Consider the following 27437-nt stretch of genomic DNA (forward strand, 5'->3'; position numbering starts at 1 on the left):
TAAGTGTGAAGAAATTGGACTTAGTGAAAAATCAAGTGAAAAAGGGAGCAAAAGCATGCAGCCACTGGAATAATCACGCGCAGCATCGCGCGTGCGATATGGATATAAAGGTTGCATCGCGTGCATGATGGCTCTTTTTTCTGCGATTTTCTGACGCATTCTGGTCAATTCGGAAGGCTATTAAAAGGTATTTTCTTCACTTTCTCAATGGTTACCAATTTTGGCATAGAGAGTATGATTTTGTAGCATCACAAGCGGTTTTTAAGAGCATTTGGAGTCATTAGAGGCCAATCCTTCAAGGCATCTTATATGCAATTCTCCTCATTTTTTTTGGTATTGTACTTTGAAGTATGAGTAGATAAACTCCTCTAGGTTAAGTTGTGTTTTGATGAAACTATTTCAATAGTTGGGCAATATGTTGATTTAACTTTGTATGAATGCTTTAATCCATAATTCTATTCAATTGTTTCTTGTTCGTAATGCTTTTTATGTGGGATATTCTTTTAATATGATTTTAGGCACATAGAGAATACTGACCATTAGTCTATGTATTGGACCTAGGGAAATTGTCATGCTTACGCTGGTTAACTAGAAGTAGGAAACCCCGAGTAGTGGATAGTGAATTAACGCTCTGTTACATCGCCTAATCCTGCTTACACTAGTGTACTAGGGATATGAAGCTCCTAGTAGTGATTAGTGAGCTATATCACAAGGGATTGATTATAGCGGTTTTTTTTTAATTTGCCACGAGATCATAGTGATGAGATTATTCATGTAAGGAACCAAACATCAACAATAGAGATATAGAGGATTCTATACACAAACTGACCACTTCCATAATTCTGTTTGAACTCTTTGTTTATTTTCACTTTAAAATTTGAACACCCCCGTTTATCATTTTCAAGCATTGCACACCTTATGTCTTGTTAAAAAGTAGTCCATGTGTATTCGATATTTTATAACTGCGACATTATCAGTACACTTATCGAGAAGTCATCAAGTTTTTGACGTCGTTGTCGGGGACTGTTGATATTTCAAAAAGGCAACGCTTGTGCAATGTTTTGATTTAAGTTTTTTGTTGTTTTATTTTATTTTCTTATTAATTATAATGCTACTTGGGTATTTCACGTTTGTGTATGTGCAGCTCAGGATCGACATTGACACTGTTTGAACCAGCAATTGAAAGAACCACGTGTGCTATTAGGAGAGAAGTTAGAGAAGGAAGTCTAGCTGAGAGGATCTTAGTAGAAGATTAACCACTGATTTCTTCTAACTCTGAAGAGAAAATCGCCATGGTAGCTGTACCATCCCGAACTATGGGGGATTACTATAAAAGAACTGATGAATGACAGGTTTCGAGAGGGTTTGTACCGTCAGACCCCGCTAACTTTGATATTAAGAATTGTGCTTTCATGTTTAAGAGATAATCCGTTCGACGAGAACATGATTAGAGACCAGTGGCAGCATCTTGCACGCTTCTATGAAACAACTTCGATGTGCAAACCAACCAATATCACTGAAGACCATGTCAAGTTAAGGGTGTTTGCGTTCTCACTAATTGGAAGGGCTAAGGGTTGGTTACTTTTCCTTCCAAATGGAACAATTCGAACATGGAATCAATTGGAAGACAACATTCTAGAAAGATTCTTCACCAGTACTCAGTTTGTTGAGTGAAGAGCAAAAACTGTATATTTTGAGCAGTAAGAAACTAAGTCGTTGTATGACTCATGGGAAAGGTTCAAACTTTTGTTACGCAGGTTCCCGAATCAAAATATGAATAATATGGAGCAAATGAAGAATTTCATCAAAGGTCTCAAGAGTCAGACACGCATGTTGTTGGATGCTTTTGCGAGAGGCACGATCTGATCAATGACTGAACCACAAGTGAAAAACCTTATTGAGAAGATGTGCTTGAATGAGTATCATTCAAAGAGCGAAAGTTCAGTCAAAATTGAATATGTGGGCACACCCAAAGGTATGTTAGTTGTTGATACCCATACTGCACTTTTAGCTCAAATTGAATTGTTAAATAAAAATCTAGTTGAAAGCAGCTTAAGTAAAGCTAACGTGAGCCATGTACAAGCACTTAGGTGTGATTTCTGTAGAGGAGAACATGCAAACAAAATGTAATCTTTGGAAGGGTTAAGTGAAGAAGTCCAATTTGCGAATTTCCATAAGTCCAACGCCTACAATCCAGGATGGAAGGTTCACCAGAATTTTCGTTGGAGCAATAACCAAAATTCAAGTGCTAATCAAGGTATGCAACAAGGTCAACAAGCTCCAATCCAAAGGAAACCTTCACAGTTGGAAGAGACCTTGTAAAATTTCATTAAAGTCACTTAAAGTAGTTTTGATCATGTGCATAAGAACCATGAGAGAATGAGTAGAAACCATGACACGTCTATAAAAAAATTATAGATGCAAATTTGTTAGTTATCTAGACAAATAGGTGCTTTATCGAGCTCAAGTGGAGGATTTACAGGTAACATTGTAGATAATCCTAAGAACGAATCTTGTAAGGCTGTAGAAATATGTTTTAAGGTGATCACTAAAAGGGTGAGGATGAAATAGTTGAAGAGGACTTGAGGGAAAAGGAATAAGTGCGAATTGAAAAAGAGGAGAATGAAAATCAAGGTGACCAAGAGGAAAGAGGAGTCACCATTGAGCGAATAATAGATAAAAACTCCCCTTGGAGAATAACAAAGAAGAAGATCCTGAATGATCCAAATCTAGAATTACCATATTACATCAAACCGCAGTATCCCAAAATTAAGAAGAAACGGGTTCAAGACGATGAGGCAGGGATGTTTGCAAAGTTCAATGAGATGTTGATTACACTCCAGGTAAGTATTTTGTTCCATGAGATTTTAGAACCAATGCCTAAGTTTGATAAATTTATGAAGGCATTACTAAAGAGAACGAAAGATAAAGTGGTCAAGGAACAGGTAAACATGACGGAGAAGGATGAGATGAGAGTGCCTCAAACATTGCCACCAAAGCTAAAAGCCCGAGGTAAGTTTACTATCTCTTGTAATATTGGTGGAGTAAAGATCCCACACGCTTTATGTGATTTAGGGTCTAGTATAAATGTCATGCCATTGAACAAGGTTAAAGAATTCAAAGTGGGTGAGATCATACCAAGTAACATGACTCTCATTTTAGTTGATTCATTTGTTATTCAACCGCTTGGTATCTTACGAGACGTGTTAGTACATGTCTATGGTTTCGTGTTTCCTACAGATTTTGTGGTGCTTGACACAAAAAGAGATTCAGAAGGGTCTGTTATTCTCGGACGTCCATTCTTGGAATCTGGGAAAACAAAGATAGATGTGGAAATAGGTGAACTTGCCTTCAAATTCAACAAAGAAAAAATGGTTTTCAAGATGTATGACCGAACACCATATATGGATGATCTAGAGACATGCTATCAACCGGAAGAATATCAACCGGAAGAAAATGACGATGGTTGATGTGAATTCCCAAAGATACAAATTGTTGCATTAGTTGTGAGTTGTGACACAATTAACAAAGAACACATTTTATGTGTAACCAAAACATCACCATATGTGTTGTCTTTAACTTGAGATTACAGAACTTTGATAATATAAGATCACACTTTTAATTACATATTATCAATTGGAGATTATTTGTATCCCAAACAAAAACACCGTCTAGATAATTTCCCTTTAAACCTCATTATTTTAACATTTAAGCTAGGTCTTACAAAAATGATCATCCAAATTGAAGACATAAGCTACATAATCAGGTAATCATAAAGATAACAAAACCACTATATTTGACTTAGATTCATTTTTAATACACCTATTTTAGTTGACTCGCAATGTCCAACACTCATGCAGTTTGTGCTGCCAAAAATGCATTAAAATCTTCTCTAGCTTTTTTCAAACGAGGACTGATACAAAATGCTGGAGATGCAGGGTATGATGGAGAAGAAGATGATAAAGAAAACCGAACATGTCGCGGAGACATGTCCGGTTTTCTAGCACTCCCTCTAACTGAACTACTTTTCAAAACTCCTTTAAGATCTTTTTCATAAACACTAGATGCAGCAGCAATAGGTGAATGATAATCTACTTCATTAGCACCACCAAATTTCATCAATTCCATAGGAAGATCAAAATAAGAGTTATTAGAATCTCCATCAATCTCATGAGACATAGCTGCAGAAGCCCAAGAGCCACATTCAAAATTCTCCAAAGAAACATTCCTTGACAACATTGTAGGAACAACTTTTTCTGAAACTTCTTTTCTTGTTTTAATTGGCTTTATTTTACCAACAAAGCTAGGAAGAAAAAGACAAAGAGCATTGCATTTGAATCCATCATGTGAAGGTGTTATTGTTTTCATTTCCTTAACAACACTCTTAGGACTTTCCTTAACATTTTCATTTTTTGTGAAAGTACCATAATGCCACTCCCATTTTTCTAGCTCTTTTGCACTTAGTTTAGTCAACCATTCATCAAAATCAAATCCTTCTAAAGAATCACTTTCTCTTGCATCACCACATGACTTGCTCTTCCCAAAATGAGCCTCTTGAAGAAGTTCTTGAAGTGTGCTGGTCATCATCACATTAGTAGCTTCTTGACATTGAGGTTCCGGGCTCCCGTGTTTCGGTTTTTTAATCGAACCGAACCGGGGCGACGAGTTTACCGAATTCGGTAGACTCGAGCTTAGAAACCTTAGCTTTGGAGGTTGGAGTGTTGGAGGATGCAAAAGGGTAGGAGTTGTTGTGATTATAGTTGGCAACTTTTGTTTGATAGGTGAACTTTTCAATGAAAGTGGATCTACCATAATTTGTTTTTCCTTTTGGAAATTCTCCATGTTTGAGATTTTTGGTGTGGAAAATGGAAAGGGATATTTATGTATAATTAGAAAGTGGATTTGGATTTGTGGAAGGCCAAAGTGTTGGTAACTGCTTATAAAGAGGATACATGAAATGTAAAAAATTATGCATTGCTTGCATGATCATTCATATCTTAGTCGTGAGGGCCATGTTCTATGTTTAGTATAGTTAAATATATAGAAAACACCTGTGATAATAATGGTCAATGAAACATTTTATGATAAAATAAAGAGTGAAGGAAAGTCTCGAATGAGATCAAATGTCTCTACCAATGTAATGGTAATTGGTCTGTTGTATGTAAATATTTCGATGAACATTTAAATATATATTATGAGTTTGTGAGAACTAATTCATCTAAATTTTACGTGAAAGAAAATTTGAGCGCATAAGTAACTTGATGAATTAAGTATTGGAGTGGGTCACAAGTTGACCTTATACGTGCTAGGATCAATTAGCAATAAAATAATCACGTCAAATTAAGAATTAAAAAATATAGTCGGCCAAGTTAGTAAATGAATAATTGGTAAAAGTTGAAGATTCCAGTCTCTAATGTTTAGTACATATTTCGATAAATTAGATGTGATAATAAGAATGTTGTTTTTTATCGATGACGTTTGATTGTAATGATAAATTAGATAACGTGCTATTTATCATTATAGTTATCTTAATCAACTGCGGTGAAAGACTTTATTTTTGTAATAATTTTTTTAATTTTATATATATCCTTTTTTTTATACATATATTTTATACGATATTTTTTACCACAACATAAACAACAACAAATATGCATATCTTTATATTTAAAATATGGCTATACTATATGTACATTAAATCCAAAAATATAACAAACATATAGTTACATAATATGGCTATACCAAAATGTAGCCGATCTAAATATTATTTACATCAAAACTAAAAATATACCAAACATATATTACAAACTCACATGTGATCAATCTGACTATAAAGCGCATTGAAGCAAAACACCCAACGTGTAAGGATGCCTTTAACGTCTTCTTGTGAGAATGGTGTAGTGTCGTTAAATATCTATATAAAAGAACGAAAGAAATTAAAGATCACATAATTTGAAATAATAGAAAATTTAAACATTAATATGTTATTGTAAATATATCTGATCACAAAAATCAACAATGTTCGCAGAGACAATGTTTAACATGTGTTTCATGACACAAAAAAATCACACTTGTATCCTCATTTTTGTTGTCTCGTCTACAAATTTAAACATTTCATGAATATATAACCACATGTGCATGTAAATATAGATAAAGGAATGTCACGAGTATTTAATCCACTTATCGAAGGCGTACAAAATATGGATTTTTATTTTATTTTTAACTTTGTTTATCATATGGTGTCGCTCCATTATAACCCACTTTTTGTGAGTTATTACAAGTCCTAATACTTGGATATTATTTCTTTTACCATTTAGTAGTTAATTTTATTGCATTTTGCTATTTTTAGAGTAGTTTGTAAAGAGTACAATAGACACTCTCTTTTGTAGTTATTATGTGTTTGTTGCTTGTGAAAGGTTAGTTTTGATGATGTCGGGCATGACAACTTGGGATATCAACTGCAACCCAAAGGAAAGTAGAAAGCTAGAAGTAACCGAGGAAAAAGAGAAACATCAATTGTATTCCTAGGACCCATGTGACATTAATCTGCGTTGGTAGGAAAGTTGATTTGAAAGGAAAAGATCAAGGCGCTAGAAGACAAAAGTCAGTACAAAGTACAATCACTAGCGCGCCACGCTGCAAAAAGGACATCCCCGCCTGCTCATCTGCACCAGCATGCTTCTACGCTACACTTTGTCTCCCACTATTGTATGTACCTGATTCCACTGTTGTATGAATGTAAAGAATGTTGGGAAAATTTCAAGCTACTTGGCATTTACTAGGATCCCTTCTCCGTTTTCTTGGTTTAAACATAAAGGAGGAACCAACTTAGGCATATATTATCATGGCAAATAATGAAATCATTGGCATTGCCAATGATAGGGCACATAACATCAGTGACTATTCAATATTTGATCCAAACGCTATGAACACCAGCATTATTAGACTAGAAATTATTGTTTCCCAATGCAAATTCAAATCGATGATGTTTCAGATGCTACAAGTCATTGGTCAGTACTCAGGTGCTGCAAATGAAGACCCACATTTGCATTTAAGACAATTCTTGGAATTGGAAAGTAACTTCAATATTCCTGGCATATCAGATGATGTCTTTAGGTAGAGGCTATTTTCCTACTCATTGAGAGATCGAGCCAAGAGTTGATTAAACTCTATTGATCCAAATTCCATAGCCTTGTTGAATGTTTTAGTCAACTTTTTTTTGGCTAAATACTTCCCTCCTGTCAAGAATGCCATGATGAGGAACGAGATTACTTCGTTTAGACAAGGAGAATATTAATCCTTATTTGACGCTTGGGAAAGATTCAAAGAGCTGCTTAGAAGATGTCCCCATCATGGAGTACCAACCTACATACAACTAAAAACATTCTACAATGGGTTGGTTACCTAATCCATAAACTTGCTTGATGCATCTAGTGGCGGAGCCTTATTGTCAATGTCATATGAGGATAGTTATAAGTTTATTGAAATTATCAATGCAAACACTTACCAATGGCCTGTCACAAAAGCTTCTATTGTTTCTACTCACAAGAAACCATATGGATTTCATGAGGTCTCTGAAACTACAACTCTAGCTGCTCAGGCTTCTCAGATTCACCATGGTGAAAAACTTAATGACAAGCTCTGACGTGCCTGCAGCTGAACCTATCAAAGTTGTGACTGACGCATCAGAGGTTATTTGTGTTTATTGTAAGGGTGCTCACTTTTTTTAGGATTGTTCTATAAATCCTGTTTTTGTTAACTATGTTGGTAATAACAAGTATAACAACCCTTACAGTAACACATACAACCTTTGTTGGCGAAACCATCCAAATTTTTCATGGAATAACAATCAAAACTAACTTAAACCTCAAGCACCACAAGTTCCACCTGGTTTTTCTACACTAAACTATATTATGGCTAATCAAGGAAACAACCAGCTGTAAAACATAGTTAAATCCTTCAATCAAGAGACCAAAAACTAGTTTCAAACTCAATGAGTGAGCATCAAAAACTTGGGTATCAACGGGGATAAATAGCTTATGCGCTTAGTTCAAGGAGTATGGGAGCACTTCCTAGCTCCACAAAGACTCTAGCATCTACATATAGAGCCAAGAGTATTGAAACCGATAAGGTCATCAAGTTAAGAAGTGGAAAAGAATGTGAAGGATCAACATCTACAAGGGAAGAATCACAGAAAGAGAATATGACTATGTCTAATACTTCACAAAAAGAAGTGACTGAATCCACTAAAGATATACATGTATTGGAATCTACTAAGGAATTGATAACACAAGAACGAGGCACACTAAAGACTTCTATCATGTCATCTAATCTAGAGAAGCAACTAATGGTCATGCCATAGGTTGACAGGGTACCCACATTTGCTCGAGAAAGACCCCCACCCCTTTTCCTTAAAGAATCAGAAAATCTAAGGAAGAACAATAATTTGGAAAGTTCATGGAGATTATAAAGCATCTTCATATCAATATACCATTAATTGAAGCCATTCAACAAATTCCCAACTACTCGAAATTCATTAAATATGTACTCGCAAAGAGGAAAAGTGTCAGAGTTTGGGAAATGTAGCATTAACTCAAGGATGCAATCAACTTGTTCAAGGAAAACTCCATCCTAAACTAAAGGATCCTGAAATCTATACTATACCATGTAATATTGGAGAGTCATTATGTGACAGGGCATTGTGTAACCTTGGAACAAGTGTCAACCTTATGCCTTTGTCCATCTTTAAGAAATTGGAAATTGGAGTTGTTAGACCAACACCCATTACTCTTTAACTAGTTGACTGAAGCCTTTGTTATCCACAAGGAAAAAATGAAGATGTGATGGTAAGATTTGATAAGTTTGTGTTCCAGGTTGACTTCATCATCATGGACTTCAATTTTGATGAAGAAACTCCTATCTTGTTGGGAAGACTCTTTCTTGCTACTGGAAGAACCTTGATAGATGTAGAAAGAGGAGAGCCGACCATGAGAGTCAATGGACAACAGGTTTTGTTCAACGTGTTAAATGAATTACAATATCCAAAAGAAGAGGTAGTTGACTGTTTAATGATCTCTAGTTGGGACAACATAATTCACAAAAATATTGTCAAGAGTAGCAACATCTTAGAGCAAGAGTTGGGAAAGTTAAATGAAGAAGTCGTAAAGAAGGAAGGAATGTCAAGTGGCCCATTGAGCAAGTTCAATGAGAAGGAAGAACCAATGGGGATATTGGAGCTCACATCTAAATTGAAGAAAAAAATAATGCTACATCAATGGAAATTTTTCCTGAATTGGAACTTATGCAATCGCCTTCCCATTTATAGTATGCCTATATGGAGGCAGGACAGAAGTTGTCAGTCATCATTGCCACTGATCTTTCTAATGAACAGAGGTGTCAGCTTCTGTCACTTTTAGTCTTACATATGCATGCCTAGAATCATGTTAGAAGATAATGCCAAGAACAATATTGAGAATGAAATAAGGTTGAATCCTATCATGAAAGAAGTGGCTAAGAAGGAGATTATAAACTCCTTGGATGCTGGAATTATATATCCTATCTCTGACACTATATGGGTGAGTCATATCTAATGTGTTTCGAATAAGGGTGGCATGACAGTCATCACTAATGAAAAAAATGAGCTAATTCCTACAAGAACAGACACTTGCTAGAGGATATGCATGGACTATAGGAAAGCTTAACAAGGCTACACGCAAGGACCATTTTCCTATACCTTTTATTGACCAAATGTTCAATAGGCTAGCTAGTAAGGAGTTCGGTGTATAACTAGATTTCCATTGCACCCGAAGATCAAGAGATTACAACTTTTACATGTCCTTATGTAACCTTTGGTTTTAGAAGGATGCACTTTGGACTATGTAATGCTCAAACTACTTTTCAATGTTGCATGATGGAATATTTTCAGAGTTGATAAAAAGTTCCATGGAAGTTTTCATGGATGGTTTTTCTGTACTTGGAGAATCGTTCAAGAAATGCTTGGAAAACCAAGACATGATGCTTACTAGATGTGAAGAAAGCCATCTTGTGCTGAATAGGGAGAACCGTCATTTCATGGTAAAAGAAGGAATTATTTTGGGGAACAAAAATTCAAAGAGAGGATTGGAGGTAGACCATGCTAAAGTAGAAGTAATAGAAAAGATGCTTCCACTAGTCAACATCAAAGGAATCATAAGTTTTCTTGGTTATACTGGATTTTATAAAAGATTTATCAACTACTTTTCCAAGATAACAATACTCCTTTTCCAATTGTTGTAGCATGATGTCCCATACGTCTTCAATCAGGAATGTGAGAATGTGTTTAAGCTATTAAAACAAGCTCTAGTCTCTGCACCTCTAGTAAATACCCCTGACTGGACTAAGTCGTTTGAGTTGATGTGTGATGCTAGCGACTTTTCTATTGGGGCTATGTTGGGCCAACGGGACAATAAGGTATTCTACACCATTTACTCTGCTAGTATAGTAGGAAATTGATTGAAGCACAAATTAACTACATCACTACTGAAAAGGAGTTACTGGAAGTAGTGTTTTCATTTGACAAGTTCATATCTTATTTGGAGGGTACCAAAGTGATAATGTACACGGATCATGAAGAAATCAAGTACCTCATTGCAAAGAAAGATTCAAAACCAAGGTTGATAAGATGGGTGGTGTTGCTGCAAGAATTTGATTTGGAAACCAATGATGAAAAACGTGTAGAGAATTTGGTTGATGATAATCTTTCAAGACTATCAGATGAAGTTCAAAGTCATGCCACTGAAGGTATTAATGAAAGCTTTCTTGATGAACAAATACTACTAATCACCTCTAGCGTGACACCCTAGTACAAAAATATTGTCAACTACTTGGTTAATGGGCATGTCCCACCATATTTCAACTCTCAACAGAGAAAGAGGTTCTTCCACGTGTCTAAAAGTTATTTCTAGATTGAACCCTTTATCTACAAGCGTTGTGTTAACTAGCTACTAAGGAGGTGTGTAGACCAATCAGAGGCACGCCTGATCTTGTCAACTTGTCATGATGCACCATATGAAGTACATTTTGGAGGAACCAGAGCTGCTGAAAAGGTATTACAATCAGGTTATTTCTGGGCCTCCTTATTTAAATATGCTCATGAACTAGTCAAGGAATGTAATAGATGCCAAAGAGTTGGGAATATCTCTATGAGGCAAGAAATTCCACTCACTAACATCCTTTAAATTGAACTCTTTAGTGTGTAGGACATATACTTCATAGGGTCTTTCCCAAAATCTTTTAGAAATATGTATATGTTAGTTACTGTAGATTATGTTTCCAAGTTAATCGAGGAAGTAGAAACTCCTAACAATGATTCTAAGGTTGTGACCAAATTTTTAATCAAAAATATATTTCCTAGACATGGTACGCATAGAGTTATCATCAGTGATGAAGGAACCCATTTTTGAAACAAGTTATTTGAAAATCTTATGGAAAAATATGGGGTTAAACACAAAGTTCCTACAGCCTATCATCCTCAAAGTAGTGGGCAAGCTGAGTTGTCTAATAGGGAGATTAAAAGAATCTTAGAAAATATGGTTAATCCTTCAAGAAAGGAGTGTTCCAAACATCTTGTTGATGCTAAGTGGGTTTATAAAAATGCATACAAGTCCCCCTTAGGCATGTCTCCCTATAGACTTGTGTATGGAAAGGGTTGTCACCTACCCATTGAGTTGGAACACAAAGCATTTTGGGCTATAAAAACCTTAACTTCAACTTCATATTTGTTGGTCAAGCTAGAGTGCTTCAACTCAATGAGTTAGAGGAACATAAGTTGTTCTCATATGAAAAATGATGAGCTCTATAAAGAGAAGACTAAGAAATGGCATGACAGGAAGTTCCAGAAGAGGGAAATCGTGGAAGGCTAAAAAGTACTTTTGCTTAACTCAAGACTAAAGTTATTCCTTGGAAAGCTTAAGTCAAAATGGCCAGGCCCCTTTAAGCCTTTGAAATTTTATCCACATGGGGATATAGACCTCTTAAATGAGAAAATAAGGGAGAAGTTTAAAGTCAATGGGCAAAGAGTTAAGACATATTTTGGTGATCCCTCACACAACACAAAGGTCACCTTAAACTTGAATGATTAATTTTATTTGTATGGAAAGTCGGGCTTTAAGACTTTAAAATAGAGATACTGGGAAGCAACCCAGATTAATAAATTTTAGTTTAGTTTATTTTGTTTCATATGATTATTTTTAATTGAAGTTTGGTTTTTGGCGATCCCTGCCAAGTTGCGTCACGACTGTGACGGGTTATGGAGACAAAGGGAAACATTTGTTGCTTCAGAAAGAAATAAAGAGAAAAGGGAATCAATGAGCTGAAAAAGGAATTATTAAATATGGTGGAAAATGGGAAGCTGAGAAAGAGAGGGAGAGAGAGAGAGAGAGAAGCCATGCGTAGAGACACATTTTAAGCCTTGTGCATGACATCATTGTTTGGACAAAGGCATTTATTTACTTTTCTGTCATGCCTTATCATTTTGATAACTGCGACAAGTAACCATGGTAACTATAAATAGTTACTTTTCTACTATGGTAGTTTAATTTTGAACTTTTTCCCTTCCCTTCTCTCTTTATTAACCATGTAACCTCTACCAACTACATCACCATTCCTCATACTTTACACAAACTTGAAATCTGTCTCTCCTCAAAACCGCTTGGTCTTACTTAAATTATCACAAACTTCCTTCATACTCCTTTCATAACACATCATCCCTTCACCTTCACCTCAACTCTCAAACCCTAAAATCACAATGGAACAAAAAATCTTTGGCAAGCGATTCAAGATGTGCACACGAAAGAATGCAAAACTAGTCATCGACTATTCTGACTCGAATGATTCAGATGTTGAAACCTTTATAAATATTGATTCTCATCAGCACTTCACTAATTATTTTTCTAGGATGAGCATCCATTCAGATAGAGGATTTGTTTACAATATGGAAGAGGACAATTTGGGATTGCCCGAAGACATCGAGTGAAACATTATGACAATAAAGTAGACCAAGTTCTTGAAGAATCCCAATCCATATAACATCCAAAAGGTGAAAGAGTTCTATTCTAATATGGTGCACACACAAAATAGGAGAATGAAGGTGGTGGTAAAAGGTACTAATGTGGTTTATTTTGAAGCGACCATTAGTATGGTGCTAAGTTTGCACAATGTTGGCGATACTTACATACATTTACTGGAAAATTCAGATGATGTCGACTTGTATGTTTTAAAGGACTCCTTGTGCAACTCAAGCACAAGATGGAGGCAGATAAAAGTTCAAAAAAGACAGTAAGAAGGATGGATTTTCACCCTGATGTCAATGTTTGGTACCAGTTCATCAAGCACTCTCTCCGCCCCACTGCCCATAGTGAGACCGTGAACAAGGACAGACTGATGCTTCTTCATTACATTACTTCCTTTAGTGTTATGAATGTGGATAAGATCATTTTGCAAGAAATCTAAGCTTATTCAAAAAGATGGAGGGAATGATATTATTCCATGGTCTAATCACAACTTTGTGCAAGAGACAAGGAGTCCCTGAGCACCAAACTGATGAAACTTGCCACCCTCAAGCAGGATTTGACAGAGTTGCAATTCAGACACTCATGAAGCAAAAAGGAAGAAAAAGGCAACCAGAGGAAAGAAAGGAGGCGGCAAACGTAGAAACCTCATTTGAGACTGAAAGATTCCTATGAGGATTCCTCCTTTAAATACAGAAGGATCAGAGGGAGTCTTACAAATTTGCAAGAGACCAACAAGTATGGCAGGAGAAGATGTATGCCCTGAACAATGGAGAAGCTTTGGACAATATATCATTCTTTTTGGAGCATATTTTGGGAGATCTAATTCATGAATAAGACCAAGATAACCAAGAAGAAACATCTAAAGGAGATGACAAGGAGTTGAAGAGGAAGAAGAAAGACAAAAAAAGAACAAGTATAATGTCTCTTTTAAGTCACATCCAGAGTCTAGCTTTGGCGTTCCAGAAGAAGAAAATGATGAAAAACCCAAGAAGAGGCCTTGGAAAGATAAGAAGGAAAAGAAAGTGAATGCCACTGTGTAGCCAGTACTAGACAACCCAACTAGGGAATTTGACATGAACCAGCCAATTAAAGAAGAGGACTCGAATGAAGATGAGATGACCTTAAATGACTTACTTAAATAGGTTAACAATGATAATGCATAGCTAAAGAAGAGTGTGTCATACCTTAAACCTTACCCTCCCTTTTGCATAATTAATTTGCATACATGAAATCATATGATGCATAACCATTGCATTTGGTCATGGGATCACAAGCATAGCCACTATGTAACTTGTATATTAACATTAGGGTTTCATCTTGTTTTTACTTAACAACTAACCCTGAATTCTACAAGAGATGGTACTTGTTTGTGTTTGTCATTCATGTAGGTAATCATGCTCCAAATCAAGGCAACACAAATGCCTTTTGATCAAGGGAAATGCATGTTTGCTCATGATGATTCAAAGTTAGTCCATGTGTTTATTTCCATGCCACATCACTCAATCTTCAAGCCATTATCCATATCACTAAAGCCTTAATTTTAACAAAAGCTTAAAGATCTTTTGTTACCAATGGGAGAATACTCAACCAGACATACACCGACAATAAGGGCTTTACAACATTTAAGAGAGAGGGCTCTAACTCGGATTAAATCAACAAGTATGCCTCTAACCCCTAGTAAATGGAAAGTCTTACACTTAACATATCATGGAATGGTAGAATTAAATCTCAACCAAGGATAACTCAAATCTAAATGCTTTCTTTTTGAAAAGGTTAAAAGGAAAAGGGCACAAAATGGCCAAAATGATTAGATGATATTACTAGTTTTTTTTTATCTTTTTGAAAATAAAGTCAATATGATTAAGTCTTTTTACGAATTTGATTAAGAAAATAGTTTGAAAATAAATGTCATAAGGCCAAGGTTTCTACTCATTAAAACAAGTCTAAGTTGAAAAATAACAAGCAGAGAAGTTTTGAAAATGAGAAGGAGATTTTGAAATTAAAGAAGAAGGAGGTGGAGATGAAGAGGTTATCTTAGACAAGATTAAAAGTTCTAAGTTGAAAAGATCTAACCCATGGGAAGCATCCACAAGACAATAGTGTCAGATAGAAACCCATTTCCTTTGGATTATCAAGCAAACAACAAATCCATAAGCATTCAAGCAAATAATAAGAAACCTAATGGTATCAAATAAAGATAACCAATCATCCAAGCTAGCACTCTAAAGAAATCAATCTTCAATGTCCTTTATGTGTATCAGATGAAAAATCCCTTGAAACATACCCAAAGAGAAAACATCAACTAATAACAATAAGATCAAAATAACAATTCAGACAAAGAGAGAGAGAAAGTGTATCAGATAAACCCAAGGGAATCTTTCAAGCTTGTGTCAGATGAATGGAATTGGCCATGTTTTTGGTCTCAAATTAATGGTATTGGTCAAGTTTTTCTTCCATCGCGTAGGAATGTTGCCTACTCTAAGTCCATAGGTCTAAATCAAGTCACAGATAAAGATCCAATAGTTCACAATGTGTTTTTTAGTGTTTTTGTTTTTTATTAAGTGTTTTAAGGTCCTAAGACCATAAACAAAACAAGACCACAAGCACAAATATATCACAAGCACAAAATATAATGTCTCAAGTGAGCAAAATGAAAATAACTGAAGCATAAACATAGGCCCAAATGGGCAAATGGCAAATGTCTGAAGCATAAACAACTTGCATGAATGTAAATGACAAGGAATAATAAAGTGTAAGAATTTAAATTGCATTAAAGTAAATGACAAGAAAATTAAATGTTAGTTGTCAAGTTAGTATGTTAATTGGTGCCTTGAGGCAAATTTAATGCTATGTTAAGCAATCGTAAGTAGACTTATATAGAAGCCATACCTATCCGAGGTCGGTCAATAATAATGTTAGGGTTAATGCATGCTAGAGACAATGTATCCAAGACCAAACACCTAAAGCATACCACACACAAAAACAAAAGGGGATGGGCATATCTCAATCAAGCCTATGTTGATTCATCTGACACAAGGTCATTGATAAATCAACTAGCTAATGATCCATTGAGAAGTCATTTGCCAATAGATGATTGGGGAAGAAATGAGATGAAAATGGAGATATGAAATGAAGGGGATCCCAAATTGGTCAAGGGATGAACTTCACTTGATCAATATCATTCATTCATATGAGGGATGATGTTTTAAACTTCATCAACCTCCTAAATTCAATGTATTAACCAAATCAAAGTCCAATTCAGCTAAGGGCAAGGCCAAACAAAAGTAAGGTCAACATAAAGTCAAAATAAAAGCTCACCAAAGCATTAAATCAATTAAACTATTTTTAAAACTTTTTAAAAATGAAGAAAAATAAAATTTCAAAGATCAAAAACCTAAAACCCCTTCAAAACACCAAATAAATGGCCAAGGGATTTATCATAGGTCAAGCAAGGTCTAAGGACCATTAACTAATTTCTTTGGTATTTTTCAAAAGTCAGAAGTAATTAAAAACTAATTAAAACAAGCTAAAAAACAAAAAATTCACCAAAAATATCAAACCTAATCCAAAAATTAATTTTAAGTTATAAATAGGAAGAATAAAATATTTATGAATTTTTGGTGTTGGTCCCATAATTTTTGGATCAAAAATGAATTTATGTTGAATTTTAAAAAAAAAAATCTATTTAAAATCAAATTAGAAAAATAAAATAAAACGAAAAAAACGGAGCCATCAGATCTCCCTCCTTAATTGAGGTGGCATATCTGATGGTCTAAAACACTGTTCCGCACGTGCCTTCAGTCAATGCGTCACACACATGGTAATCATAACCAAAGGTCCTGATTAAAAAATGAAAGAGAGATCCAAGGGTGGGAGAAATGCCACGCCACCACCGGAGCCCTAGCTCCGGTCATATTTTCCGGTGAGGGTCATCGGACTGTCAGGATCAAACTTGTTCAGAAATTGATGTATCTAACATCATTTTAAAGGAAAAATTGCAAGGATCACGAATATGACCTCCATTTATTCCATCTCTCACTCTATAATTAGAAAAATGAAGATGAAAATCGAGGTGTTCAACTTGAGTTGCTTCGAATCAAGCTCAAAATAACTCAGTCACATTGCCTACATTGGTAGTACTTCAACCATCACAAAATTAAGTTAAGATCTATAGTATTGAGGGAGAATCGAAGAGATGAAGTTTTGAGAAATTCACCTTCTATGATTAGCTCCTGAGCTTGGTTCTTGATGCAATGCTTCGTGCTTTCTCTTCCTCTTGATTGCAGAACCTTAATGGAATGAAAAAGGGAATGAACCTTTGGATTTTTTGTTCACAAACTTGAGTTGAACAAAAAATAGATTTAAAAAGAAATCTTCAAAGAGTTTTATGGAGTGAGGCTATGAGAATGGCTAGAAAAGCTTGGGCAGTGTTCTCCCTCAATTATGAGTAAATGACATTTGATTTATATGCCAAGGAAATGGTATGTGCACCTTTCCGAATTTGAATCAAAATGAGCAATTCTTGGTGCATGGGTGAATGGGTACATGTACAAGCCCAATTCATGATTTAAATCCACTCTAAATCGTGCAAGGATATTGCTGAAGTCATAACACAAGGCCATGAAAAATTGTGTATTGTTTGGAGCTCAAATCTTGCTAAAATAAGCCATGGACAAAACTCATGTGCAAGTCCCTCATTCCTCATCCAAATGATGTGATCTTGGACTCTTTAGAAATCTCTCATCATAAGGAACAACTTTGATGTTGGGACTTTTACAATTTGAAGCTTGGAAAATGGAGACAATTGGCCTTGAAGATGGAGGTATGAAACATACTTAGAAATGTTTCTAAGTTATAAGCCAAATGACCTCTCTTTCCACCATGAATAACTTTTGATGTGAGCTTCAAATGAGTTTGTCTCCTTCTACAAGGTTGTAGTGCTTTAAATTATATTCAATTTTACCACAAATTTGACACCATTTAGAGTTTGGATGATGGATTTATGGATTTTAGAAGTTGGGGAAATTTGCTTGTTCAATGATGAGGGCCAAAATGGACCTATAATGTTTCCTCATGGTACATGACTCTGCAAGTAGAATCTGATCTTTCTCAAAGAAGAAAAGTTGAAGAATACATCTTTAAATTAGTCACAGAACTTGGATCATCTTCATATCATAAAAGTGGGGAAGTAGGGCTCTTGGAAGTTGACCTTCTATCTAGGGCACAAACAAAATGACCTATAATCTTTCACCATAAAAAATGACTTTCCAAGAAAAATTAGCTTTTGAGGCCAACATGAAATATGCTTTTAATGTCATAAAGAGTAACATTTCTCTTGGAATCATTTTAATATGACAAAACATTGTAGGAGATAGGGTCTAGGAAACCCTAGATTTGACCAGTTGACTTTTCTGGTCAACTTCCTTTAATCAACTTGCACACTCGAAGTTCATTTTCTCTTAGGGGATCATTGAGGGTCAAATATGATTATGCTGGTGTAAAATGAAGTATCCCTTGATATCTTTGACCAACTGTTGAAGAAACTTGTTGAGGAAGGCACACAAGATACCCAGATGGATTATGGCTTCCTTGACAAACAAGCTTCAAACTCTTGATGAACTCTTGATCAAAATGACAAATATAGAACACGGGGATCCAAATATGATGATTATAACCAATGTGGACCTTTTCTTGTTTGAACTCTTGCATTAAGGGTCTCAAACCCTAGTTGTGGGCTTGGTGGGGCACAAATGGACACACATACTACCTACAAAAGAAACAAATTCATACTAGACATATTTTTGTATTTTGGTTAGTAAAAAAAGAAAATACAGTATGATACAATCATATATGCTTGGTGATCTCTCCCAATGCAAACCCAATGAATGATAAGTGATAAGAATACGAAGGTGTGATCCCAATGCCAATGCAAAGCTATGAGATGGCATGAGGGATCTTTGGGGCAAAATTGGGGTCTTACAATATAAAGTTTGCACAAAAGGGTACAAGTTGGGTTGACCTAATTTGCAAGTATGCCATGCCTTTGGTCCAAACTCCATAACTCCTTCAATATTTACCTAATTGCCAAGATTCTTTGAGCGAAATTTTCCTTTTTGGATTCTCTACAACTTTAATTCAAGGGTCAAATATAAATTCATTCATTAAGCACCTCATTTGTGAAAAGGACCAAGTTTCCAAAATAGGCCAAAACCTTTCCATGGCCCCTACTTTCTGTAAGACCCCAATTTTGACCCTAAGATCCCTCATGTCATCTCATCATATGCATTGACATTGGGGTCACACCTTGGCATCCTCCTTACCCCTCATTCATTGGGTTTGTAATGGGAGAGATCACCAAGCACTTTTGATTGTATCATACTTCATTTTCTATTATTTACTAACTAAAATACCAAAAATATGTCAATGTATAGTTTGTTGCTTTTGTAGGTAGTGTGTATGCTCACCTATGCCCTATCAAGCTCATATATAGGGTTTAAGACCCTAAATGCAAGGATCTCAATCAAGATAAGGTTTAAATTGGCTCTAAGCATAATATATGGATCCCCATGATCTTCACATGTTATTTTGATCAAGAAATCATGAAGAGTTTGGAGTTGGTTTGCCTTGGAAACCCTAATTCATCTAGGTATCTTGTGTGACTTCTTTAACAAGTTTATTCAACAATTGATCAAATATTTAAAGGGATACTTCATATTACATCATCTTATGCATATATGATCCTCCATGAGTCCCAAAAGTCAAGAGAATATCAAGCTAGCAAGTTGGATCATGGTGGTTGACCAGAGAAAATCAACTGGTCAAAACTGGGGTTCCCTAGATCCTATCTCCTACACGTTTTGTCGTATGAAAATGATTACAAGAGAAAAGTTACTATAAGTGACATTCCAAACAACCTTCATGTTGAGGTCAAGATCTAGTTTTTCTTGGAAAGTCATTTTCTATGGTGAAAGATTATAGGTCATTTTGTCTAAACCCTAGTTTGGAGGTCAACTTATCAAGACCATAACTTGCTAAATTTCTATGATATGAAAGAAATTCAAATTGCATGATCAAATTCAAGATGTATAATTCAACTTTTATGTTTGGAGTAAGTTCAAATTCAACTTGCAAATGCATGTTCCAAGAGGAAACATTATAGGTCATTTTGGGCCAATACCATTGAACAAGTGATTTTCCTCAACTTCTAAAATGCATAACTTCTTCATGCTAAATCCAAATTAGGTAGAATTTGTAACCAAATTGAAGATATTTGGAAGAGCTAAAACTTTGACGAAGGAACCTTTCTCATTTGAAGTCCACAGAAAAGGTTATTCAAGGTGGAAGAAGTGAACATATGGCTTGGTACTTAGATTTTTTTTAATATGTTTAATTTTCCAAACTTCTACCTCAAAATTCATCATGATTCAAGCTTCAAATGAAAAATTATTCAACATGACAGTTGTTCTTATTGATCTAACCTTTCCTAAAAGTCCAAAATCATCTCATTTGGACAAAGTATGAGGCACTTGCGCCTGGGTTAAAGTTGAAGGACCATTTGGATGATTTCCACTTCCACTTTTCATACACAAATGCATGGCTTGACAACATGATTTCAGCATGGCTTACACTCAATTTGGACCTAAGTGCATCACTTGATGGCCCTATCATAAGCCCATGCAAGCATGCAAGAGAGATTTTCAAACTTTTGCCAAAAATGGAAGTGTGCAAATATCATTCTCATCGCCTATAAATAAAACCTCTCTTGCTCAGAAATAAGGACCTCATACCCAAGCTTTGATTGAACAACCCCTAACCCTCACCATTAAAGGATAAACTTGAAGATTTTCTTTGAAAATTGAGTTTCAAATCTCCAACTGTTTTGAGATTGAAACTCCAAGAGTCCATCCCTTTCCTTGATCCATTTCCATTCCATCAAGCATCTGAATCAAGGTCAGGCATAATTAAAAGCAAGATCGTGCCAATCTGAAGCTCCATTGAAGGTGAATTTTCAGAATTTTCATCTCTTCAATTCTCTCTTATTTCTCCACTATTTTTGTTGATTTTTGGTTGTCTGAAGTCCTACCAACGTAGGCAATAAAATTGAGTTGCTTAGAGGTCAAATTGAAGCAACTCAGATCATGATCCTCAAAATTCAACTCAGTGTATCTTCCTATATACTTGGAGTTAGACAAATTGAGGCCAGATTCGAGCTCCTGAGCATTTTTTCTTTAAATTCATGTCTTACTTTTTGCTTTTGGTGATGGTTGAAGATGGATCAGTCCAGTGAGGTCCACCGGAGAAGAAGACCGGAGCTCTGGCTCTGGTGGTGTGTTGGCAAGCTTCTGAACCACATGATCCATCCAAAATGTTTTAATCTTGAGCGTTGGTTGTGATTACCACGCGTGATGCGCAGTTGACTGATGACCACATGAAACGCGCGCTTTGGACCATTTGATCTGCCACCTCAACTAATGAGGGAGATCAGATGGTCCACGTATTTTGAAATTTTTGAGTTTTCATTTTAATTGCTTTATTTTCATTAATTCATATTAATTTTAATATTGATCCAAAAAATATGAGACTTTCACCAAAAAATTTTAAATATTTTTCTCTTTCATTTTCTGAATTAAAATTATTTTTTGGATCAATATTAATATTTTTCATGATTTAATTGTTTTTTGCATATTTTTAATTATTTAAAAATACTTCTGACTTTCCAAAAATTATGATTTTTTTGTCTAAGGTCCTTTGACCTTCATTGACCTAGGATAAATCTCTTGGCCATTTGGTGTTTTGAAGAGATTTTAGGTTTTTGATCAAACATAATTTAATTTAATGCATTTTTAATTTATTTTTAATTATTTAATTGTGAATAAATTGTGTTGAGCTATTTTTATTGGCTTGTGAAGTTTGACTAGTATGTTTGGGCCTTGGTCAAGGTTGATTTGACTTTGTTGGATTGAAATCATTGGATTTAGGGGATTGATGAAATGTACATTTCATCTCCCAAAATGAATGAATGATTTTAATTTGATAAAATTCCTCCCATGACCAATTTGTGTTTGTCTCATTTCCCCTCCCTCTTCATCTTCAATCCCATTATATTCCACCCATTCCGTTGACCAATGACATCTCTATATCCTAAGGCTAATTGGTTCATAAACCAATACAAGTATGGATGAGATTAGGTCCACCATTTTGCCATTTCCTTTTAAGTGTGGTATGTTTTAGGAGTGTGGTTCATTATACCATATCTTTAACATGCATTAACACTAAAATTTCTATTGTCCGACCTCAGATAGTTGTGACTTCTACATAAGTCCAATTACGATTTCTTAACATAGCGCTAAATCTTGACCCAAAAAGGCATAACATTCTAGTAAGTAGGGTTGTAAGTCTCCCCCCTTTCATGGTATTGTGTGGAAACTTGGCCTTTTTTCCTTCCTTTGGAAGATGTCTTGGTTCAAGGATCCATGCTTGTGAATAGAGGGTTGAGTGTTCTCCAAAGAATGACTTAATCAATTGAAAAGCAAAAACAATACTAACATCTAATCAACTAACATTTGACTAACCTTTATTCTATTTGCTTTTTATTTCAAGTCATTTACTTTATGTCATTTAGAATTCAAGTCATTTACCATTTTTCCATTTACATATCATCTAACTTGTTTATGTTTATGCGATTTTCCCTTTACTCATTTGAGCCATATATTGTGATTGCATATATTTGTTTGTGTATCTTGTTTGTGTTTGTGGTGTTAGGACCTTAAAATACCTAATAAACAACAAAAACCCTAAAAAAATGTTTTTGTGGACTGTTGGATTTGATCCGAGCTTTGGACTTAGAATTAGGCAACACTCCCTATGCAAAAGGACTTGGCCAATGCCAACTTTTCTGAAACCAAGTCATTGTGAATTGAAATTTCATCTGATGCAAGTATTGGGATCCACTTGAGTTCATCTGCTACATGGTCATAATGTAAATGTTACTTTGAACTTGTGTCTAATGCCTTATTCTGAGCCATTCAAGGAGTATGCCATCTGATACATGGAAGATCATGAAGAAGACTATGAAGTTGCTAACTTGGATGTGGCTATATTTATTTGGTGCCTGACTATTCATCTTGCTACTTGTGTATTGATATTGCTTGATTTTAAAGTTCAAGGGAAAAGTGAGTTTCTATATGACACTATTGTCTATTGGATTGCATCCTGTCGCATTACGCGAAAAACCGGCGGGAAAAGACACAGAGCCGCCACCGTGCGTTATTTATCCCAAAAGGAGGGAAAGGAAACGCTCGAAGTAAACCTGGAAAGGAAATGGTCTTACGACCAGAGATTGCTAGGATCGGGAGTCGGTTATGCGAAGGGAAGGTATTAGCACCCCTACGCATCCGTCGTACTCGACGGGATCCACGCTCAAAAGAATAGGAGAAAGGTTGCTAAATAAACTGCTCAAAACTGCACACAACTGGAGTGAAACACAGGTGAAAGACGAAGGAAAGGGACTCGGCAGGATGTCGCATCCTGGGCCTACGTAGTTTGTCAGACACAAACATCAGAGTCGACGTAGTTCGGGGAAATGGGAAACGTGCTCGCTAGGACATCGCATCCTATGCATACGTATCTTCTCTAACCAGAGTAAGAATCAGAGCACTCGTAGCTCGGCTAACGCACGCCAAACAAAGACACTGAAACGTGACGCTGAGACGTCAAAGCAAACACACAACAGGAAACGGAATGCCAATCGCTGGTCTTACATCCAACTCCACACAAAACAAACCAACGGGAAACCGAATGCCAATCGCTGGACTTACATCAGACTCCGAACACACACAACCGAGAAACCGAATGCCAATCGCTGGACTTACATCAGACTCCAAACACACACACAAGAGGGTTGAAAAAGAAAAAAGGGTGCCCGGAGAGATCAGCTCAATCTCCTGCCTACGTACCTCATCTGGTATGAGGATCAGGGCGACGTAGTTCCCCTTAACAGGGAAAAAAATTCTATGCTAACCAGAGACTAGGGAGATAACAGACTACTAGGGAGACTACGACTCGAGCCTAGAAGTTGTCATGCATACGATCCCTAAGGTGAGGTCTCTAATCAGAACCTAACTCGCACAGGTAGCAAGTCAATCATACAGCAAGTAAGCAAACATAGGTGAACAGGTATCACACACTATATGCAAGCAAGTGGCTCATACAAGGCTGGGCTTTAGTCAAGGGGTCATATCAACCTCGACAAACAAGCCAATACTGGAAGGGGTATCTGAGGGCTCTTAACCACTGACATTGACCGTCAGGGTGAGCATATGAAAAGTTAATGAGGGTGAGACCTCATAGCTCTTATCCCTGGCCTGGGAGAGCTTGAATCAATGAAGGTGTGGGAGTCCAGAATGGGGAACTCTGCTCCACATGACTGACTCTATATACAAGGATCTTGGGTGTTTATTCAAATGCATCAACACGTAGTGCGAGCAAGATGAAAGACTCAACTGAATAGCAGGGGATGGATTGCACATCCCTTCTATCTGCCAATTTCCTCTTCACTTAGGAGGTCTTGAAGTACAAGGCACAAAAGTAAACAAACACAGTCATTGCCTCTTAAGAAGGACTTCAGCCAAATGCCTGCCAAACATAAACGACAGGGCTTCCAGACTACATGGAGTACAAGAATGTTTACCTAGGTGGTATGCCAACCACAAGCAAAGCAACTCAAGCAATGAGTTAAAGCTACTAAAGTACCTGTGTAAACAACCAAACAATCAGTATAGTATTCAGACAAACAATCAACAGACAAACAACCAGTGGTTCCAATATACACAACATGCAAGTCATAAAAAAGCAACTCATTCAAATGAGTCCACCTCCAAAGGACCTACAACACAATCAATATTAGTTAAACAAAACAAATAGCAAAGCTCAAATGATGAGGCAACATCAACCTTGGAGGTGAATGCTTGATCCTGAAATACAAAGCTCAAATGTGAGTTTAAACCACTAGCACCAAGGCTAGGGTCAAAGGCAAAGTAAAAAGCCAAAACAGCAACCAATTCTCAACATGAATTACATTTCATCAATCATGAACATGTCCTAAAAAGGTCCAAATCAAAATCATCAAGCAAAGTCATGTAGTGAGCAAGAGAATACAAAGGCAATTTTAATGCACACAATTGGACATTAAGAATCAAAATTCCATATTAAAACAGAAATGACTCAAACAATTCTGGAAAGTTTTATGTGCACACAACATGTAAAATACAATCATCATGCAAAAAATTATAATCAGAAGAGCTCATTTTCCCTAGAAATGAAAATGAATAAGATCAACATCAAATTGTGTGACACACATTGTCACACCATACAATCATGTGTCCCAAACAGAGAAGGAAAATGCTAAAAATGCCAAATAAAATCTCAAGCCTCCTACAACATGTTAGGAATCCACATATAAAATTTCATGGCAATTGGACAAGTATTGAGCATTTCACACCAATTTGAATGAGGCATGGCATAATTGTGTACATGTTCAAACAATCAAACACCATTAAAAATTCAGAAGAGATAAAATCATGAAATCACAACCATAAAATAGTAGACATCTCAAGGATCATGTAGAAAAAAATCTGGAATTATTTAGATCATCAAGCTATTTTTTATTATTTTTTGAATGAGCATGCATAAAATGAAATAAAAATTGAAAAGCATGAAAATAATAAAATGAATTAGGAAAATGTGGAAATGGCATCAGGCGGATTCGAACAGGCGTGGCTCAAAACGCACCGTTCCATTTATTGATGTGGCAAGCCACATCACTCGGTCAAGCTTGCGTGGAGCAGTCAACAGAATCTGAGCCAGTGGATGTGCCAACAAGTTACACGCAAGCGCCAGCGAGGAAGGAATTAAAACAAAACAGAAGCAAAACTCAAGGATCGAACGCGGGATCATGATGTAAACAACGTTCAAACAGTAACTTGGAGACTCTGAACCAGACTAAGCCCTAACACTGTACAGCATGGCGGCGCACGGTGGAAACCACCGTCTTCTTCATGAAGACGGTGGATGAACAGTGGTCAACAAATTATTTTTTCCAGAATTTTGTAAAACCTATACCAAATGAAAGCTCTCAATGTGTACAATCCAAATCCACTAATATTTTGGCCTAATTCCTCATAAACAAAGCAAATCAATGAAGAACATTATTGAACACAAACTTTCATCTCAACATAACTCCATGAATACTCAACCAAATTGCATGAAATTTAGATCAGAATGTTCAGCAATTAAAGCTCTACAACATTATGCACATAGAATCATGAATTAAAAGACTCGAAAATCACACCTCTTGAAGCTCCAACAATGGCAGTAGTGGATTCTGGTGCCTAACAATGTGTAGATCTCTTCTATCAACCTTGTTATCACTTCTGAAGCATGAATCAACTCTTGGAAGGGCTTGGATCTAACTCAAAGTTCAATTTCCATTGCCATGTTCTTGAGCTTCATATGCTTAATTCTTCACCAAATTCTGTAAATCAAGGCTGGATCTATGCTAAGTGATGATCAGAGAACACAAATATGCAAGAAAATCAAGGTGTTATGTGGAGAAAATTTGAATTATGATGGAGAGAAATTTTGAATCTAGATCTAGAATGATGAATTCTGAAAATTCTGTTATGATTAGCCTTTTATACCATATCCTAATCCTACTGAAAATGTAATTAGGCTTTGATTAATGCAAAATTAGTGAGAATGAGGTGCATGGCCAAATTTGAATTTTCACCCTATGCATGGCTATCATGAACGTGAACAGTAGCATGCATGGTGTTTTTCCACTTAAAATGATCCAACAAACATGATGGAATGGTTAAAAAACTCATATGATGTACCAATTTTAAATTCATGATTTTCCCTCCAAAATGAGCATGAATGAGCAAATGGTCATGTGATGAAATTTCATGCAATGTGATGAATGATTTGGAAAATATGAGTCATAAGGAGCAATATGCAAAAAGAGGCACTCAATTTGGAGTTTTAGATCAAAAGTTATGGCTTGTTGAAGTTCCATGTACACTTGGCAATGATTTGATCATATCTCCTCAACCATTCATCAGATGCTCATGATCTTGGACTCTTTGGAAATGGCAGAGAAAGATCTTCAACTTTTATGTTGGACAAAATTTCATTTGAAGCTTCTTTGATGTTGGAAAGTCAAGTTGAAAGTGGTCCAAAAACTTGCCATTTTTGGAAACTTGAAATTACAGGTCACTTTCCTTTTTGGGAAACTTTTGATTTGGCTTCAAAACCTTCAAGGTAGATGTTTGCCATGATGAATGAACCTCTTTTGGACATGAATGAAGTGTCTCAAACCATTTCTCCATCTCCTAG

The 27437-nt window shown here is 36.0% G+C and overlaps 1 protein-coding gene and 1 non-coding gene across 2 annotated transcripts; both read right to left on the reverse strand.

Moving 5' to 3' along the window:
- Window positions 1-3852: 3852 nt before the first annotated feature.
- LOC127108410 (uncharacterized) lies at window positions 3853-4842 on the reverse strand. The gene has a single exon (XM_051045874.1). The coding sequence runs from the start codon at window positions 4840-4842 to the stop codon at window positions 3853-3855; it is 990 nt and encodes a 329-aa protein (XP_050901831.1).
- Window positions 4843-7249: 2407 nt separating this feature from the next.
- On the reverse strand, window positions 7250-7356 carry LOC127116540 (small nucleolar RNA R71). Its single transcript, XR_007801368.1, has one exon. It is a non-coding gene; the product is annotated as a small nucleolar RNA R71 (small nucleolar RNA).
- Between the last annotated feature and the right edge of the window lie 20081 nt (window positions 7357-27437).

This window comes from Lathyrus oleraceus, chromosome 1 (assembly GCF_024323335.1).
Source record: "Lathyrus oleraceus cultivar Zhongwan6 chromosome 1, CAAS_Psat_ZW6_1.0, whole genome shotgun sequence".
NCBI lineage: Eukaryota > Viridiplantae > Streptophyta > Magnoliopsida > Fabales > Fabaceae > Lathyrus > Lathyrus oleraceus.

Coding starts and splice junctions, on each gene's coding strand:
- LOC127108410 (XM_051045874.1), bottom strand. CDS start 4,842: ATGGAGAATTTCCAAAAGGAAAAACAAATTATGGTAGATCCACTTTCA.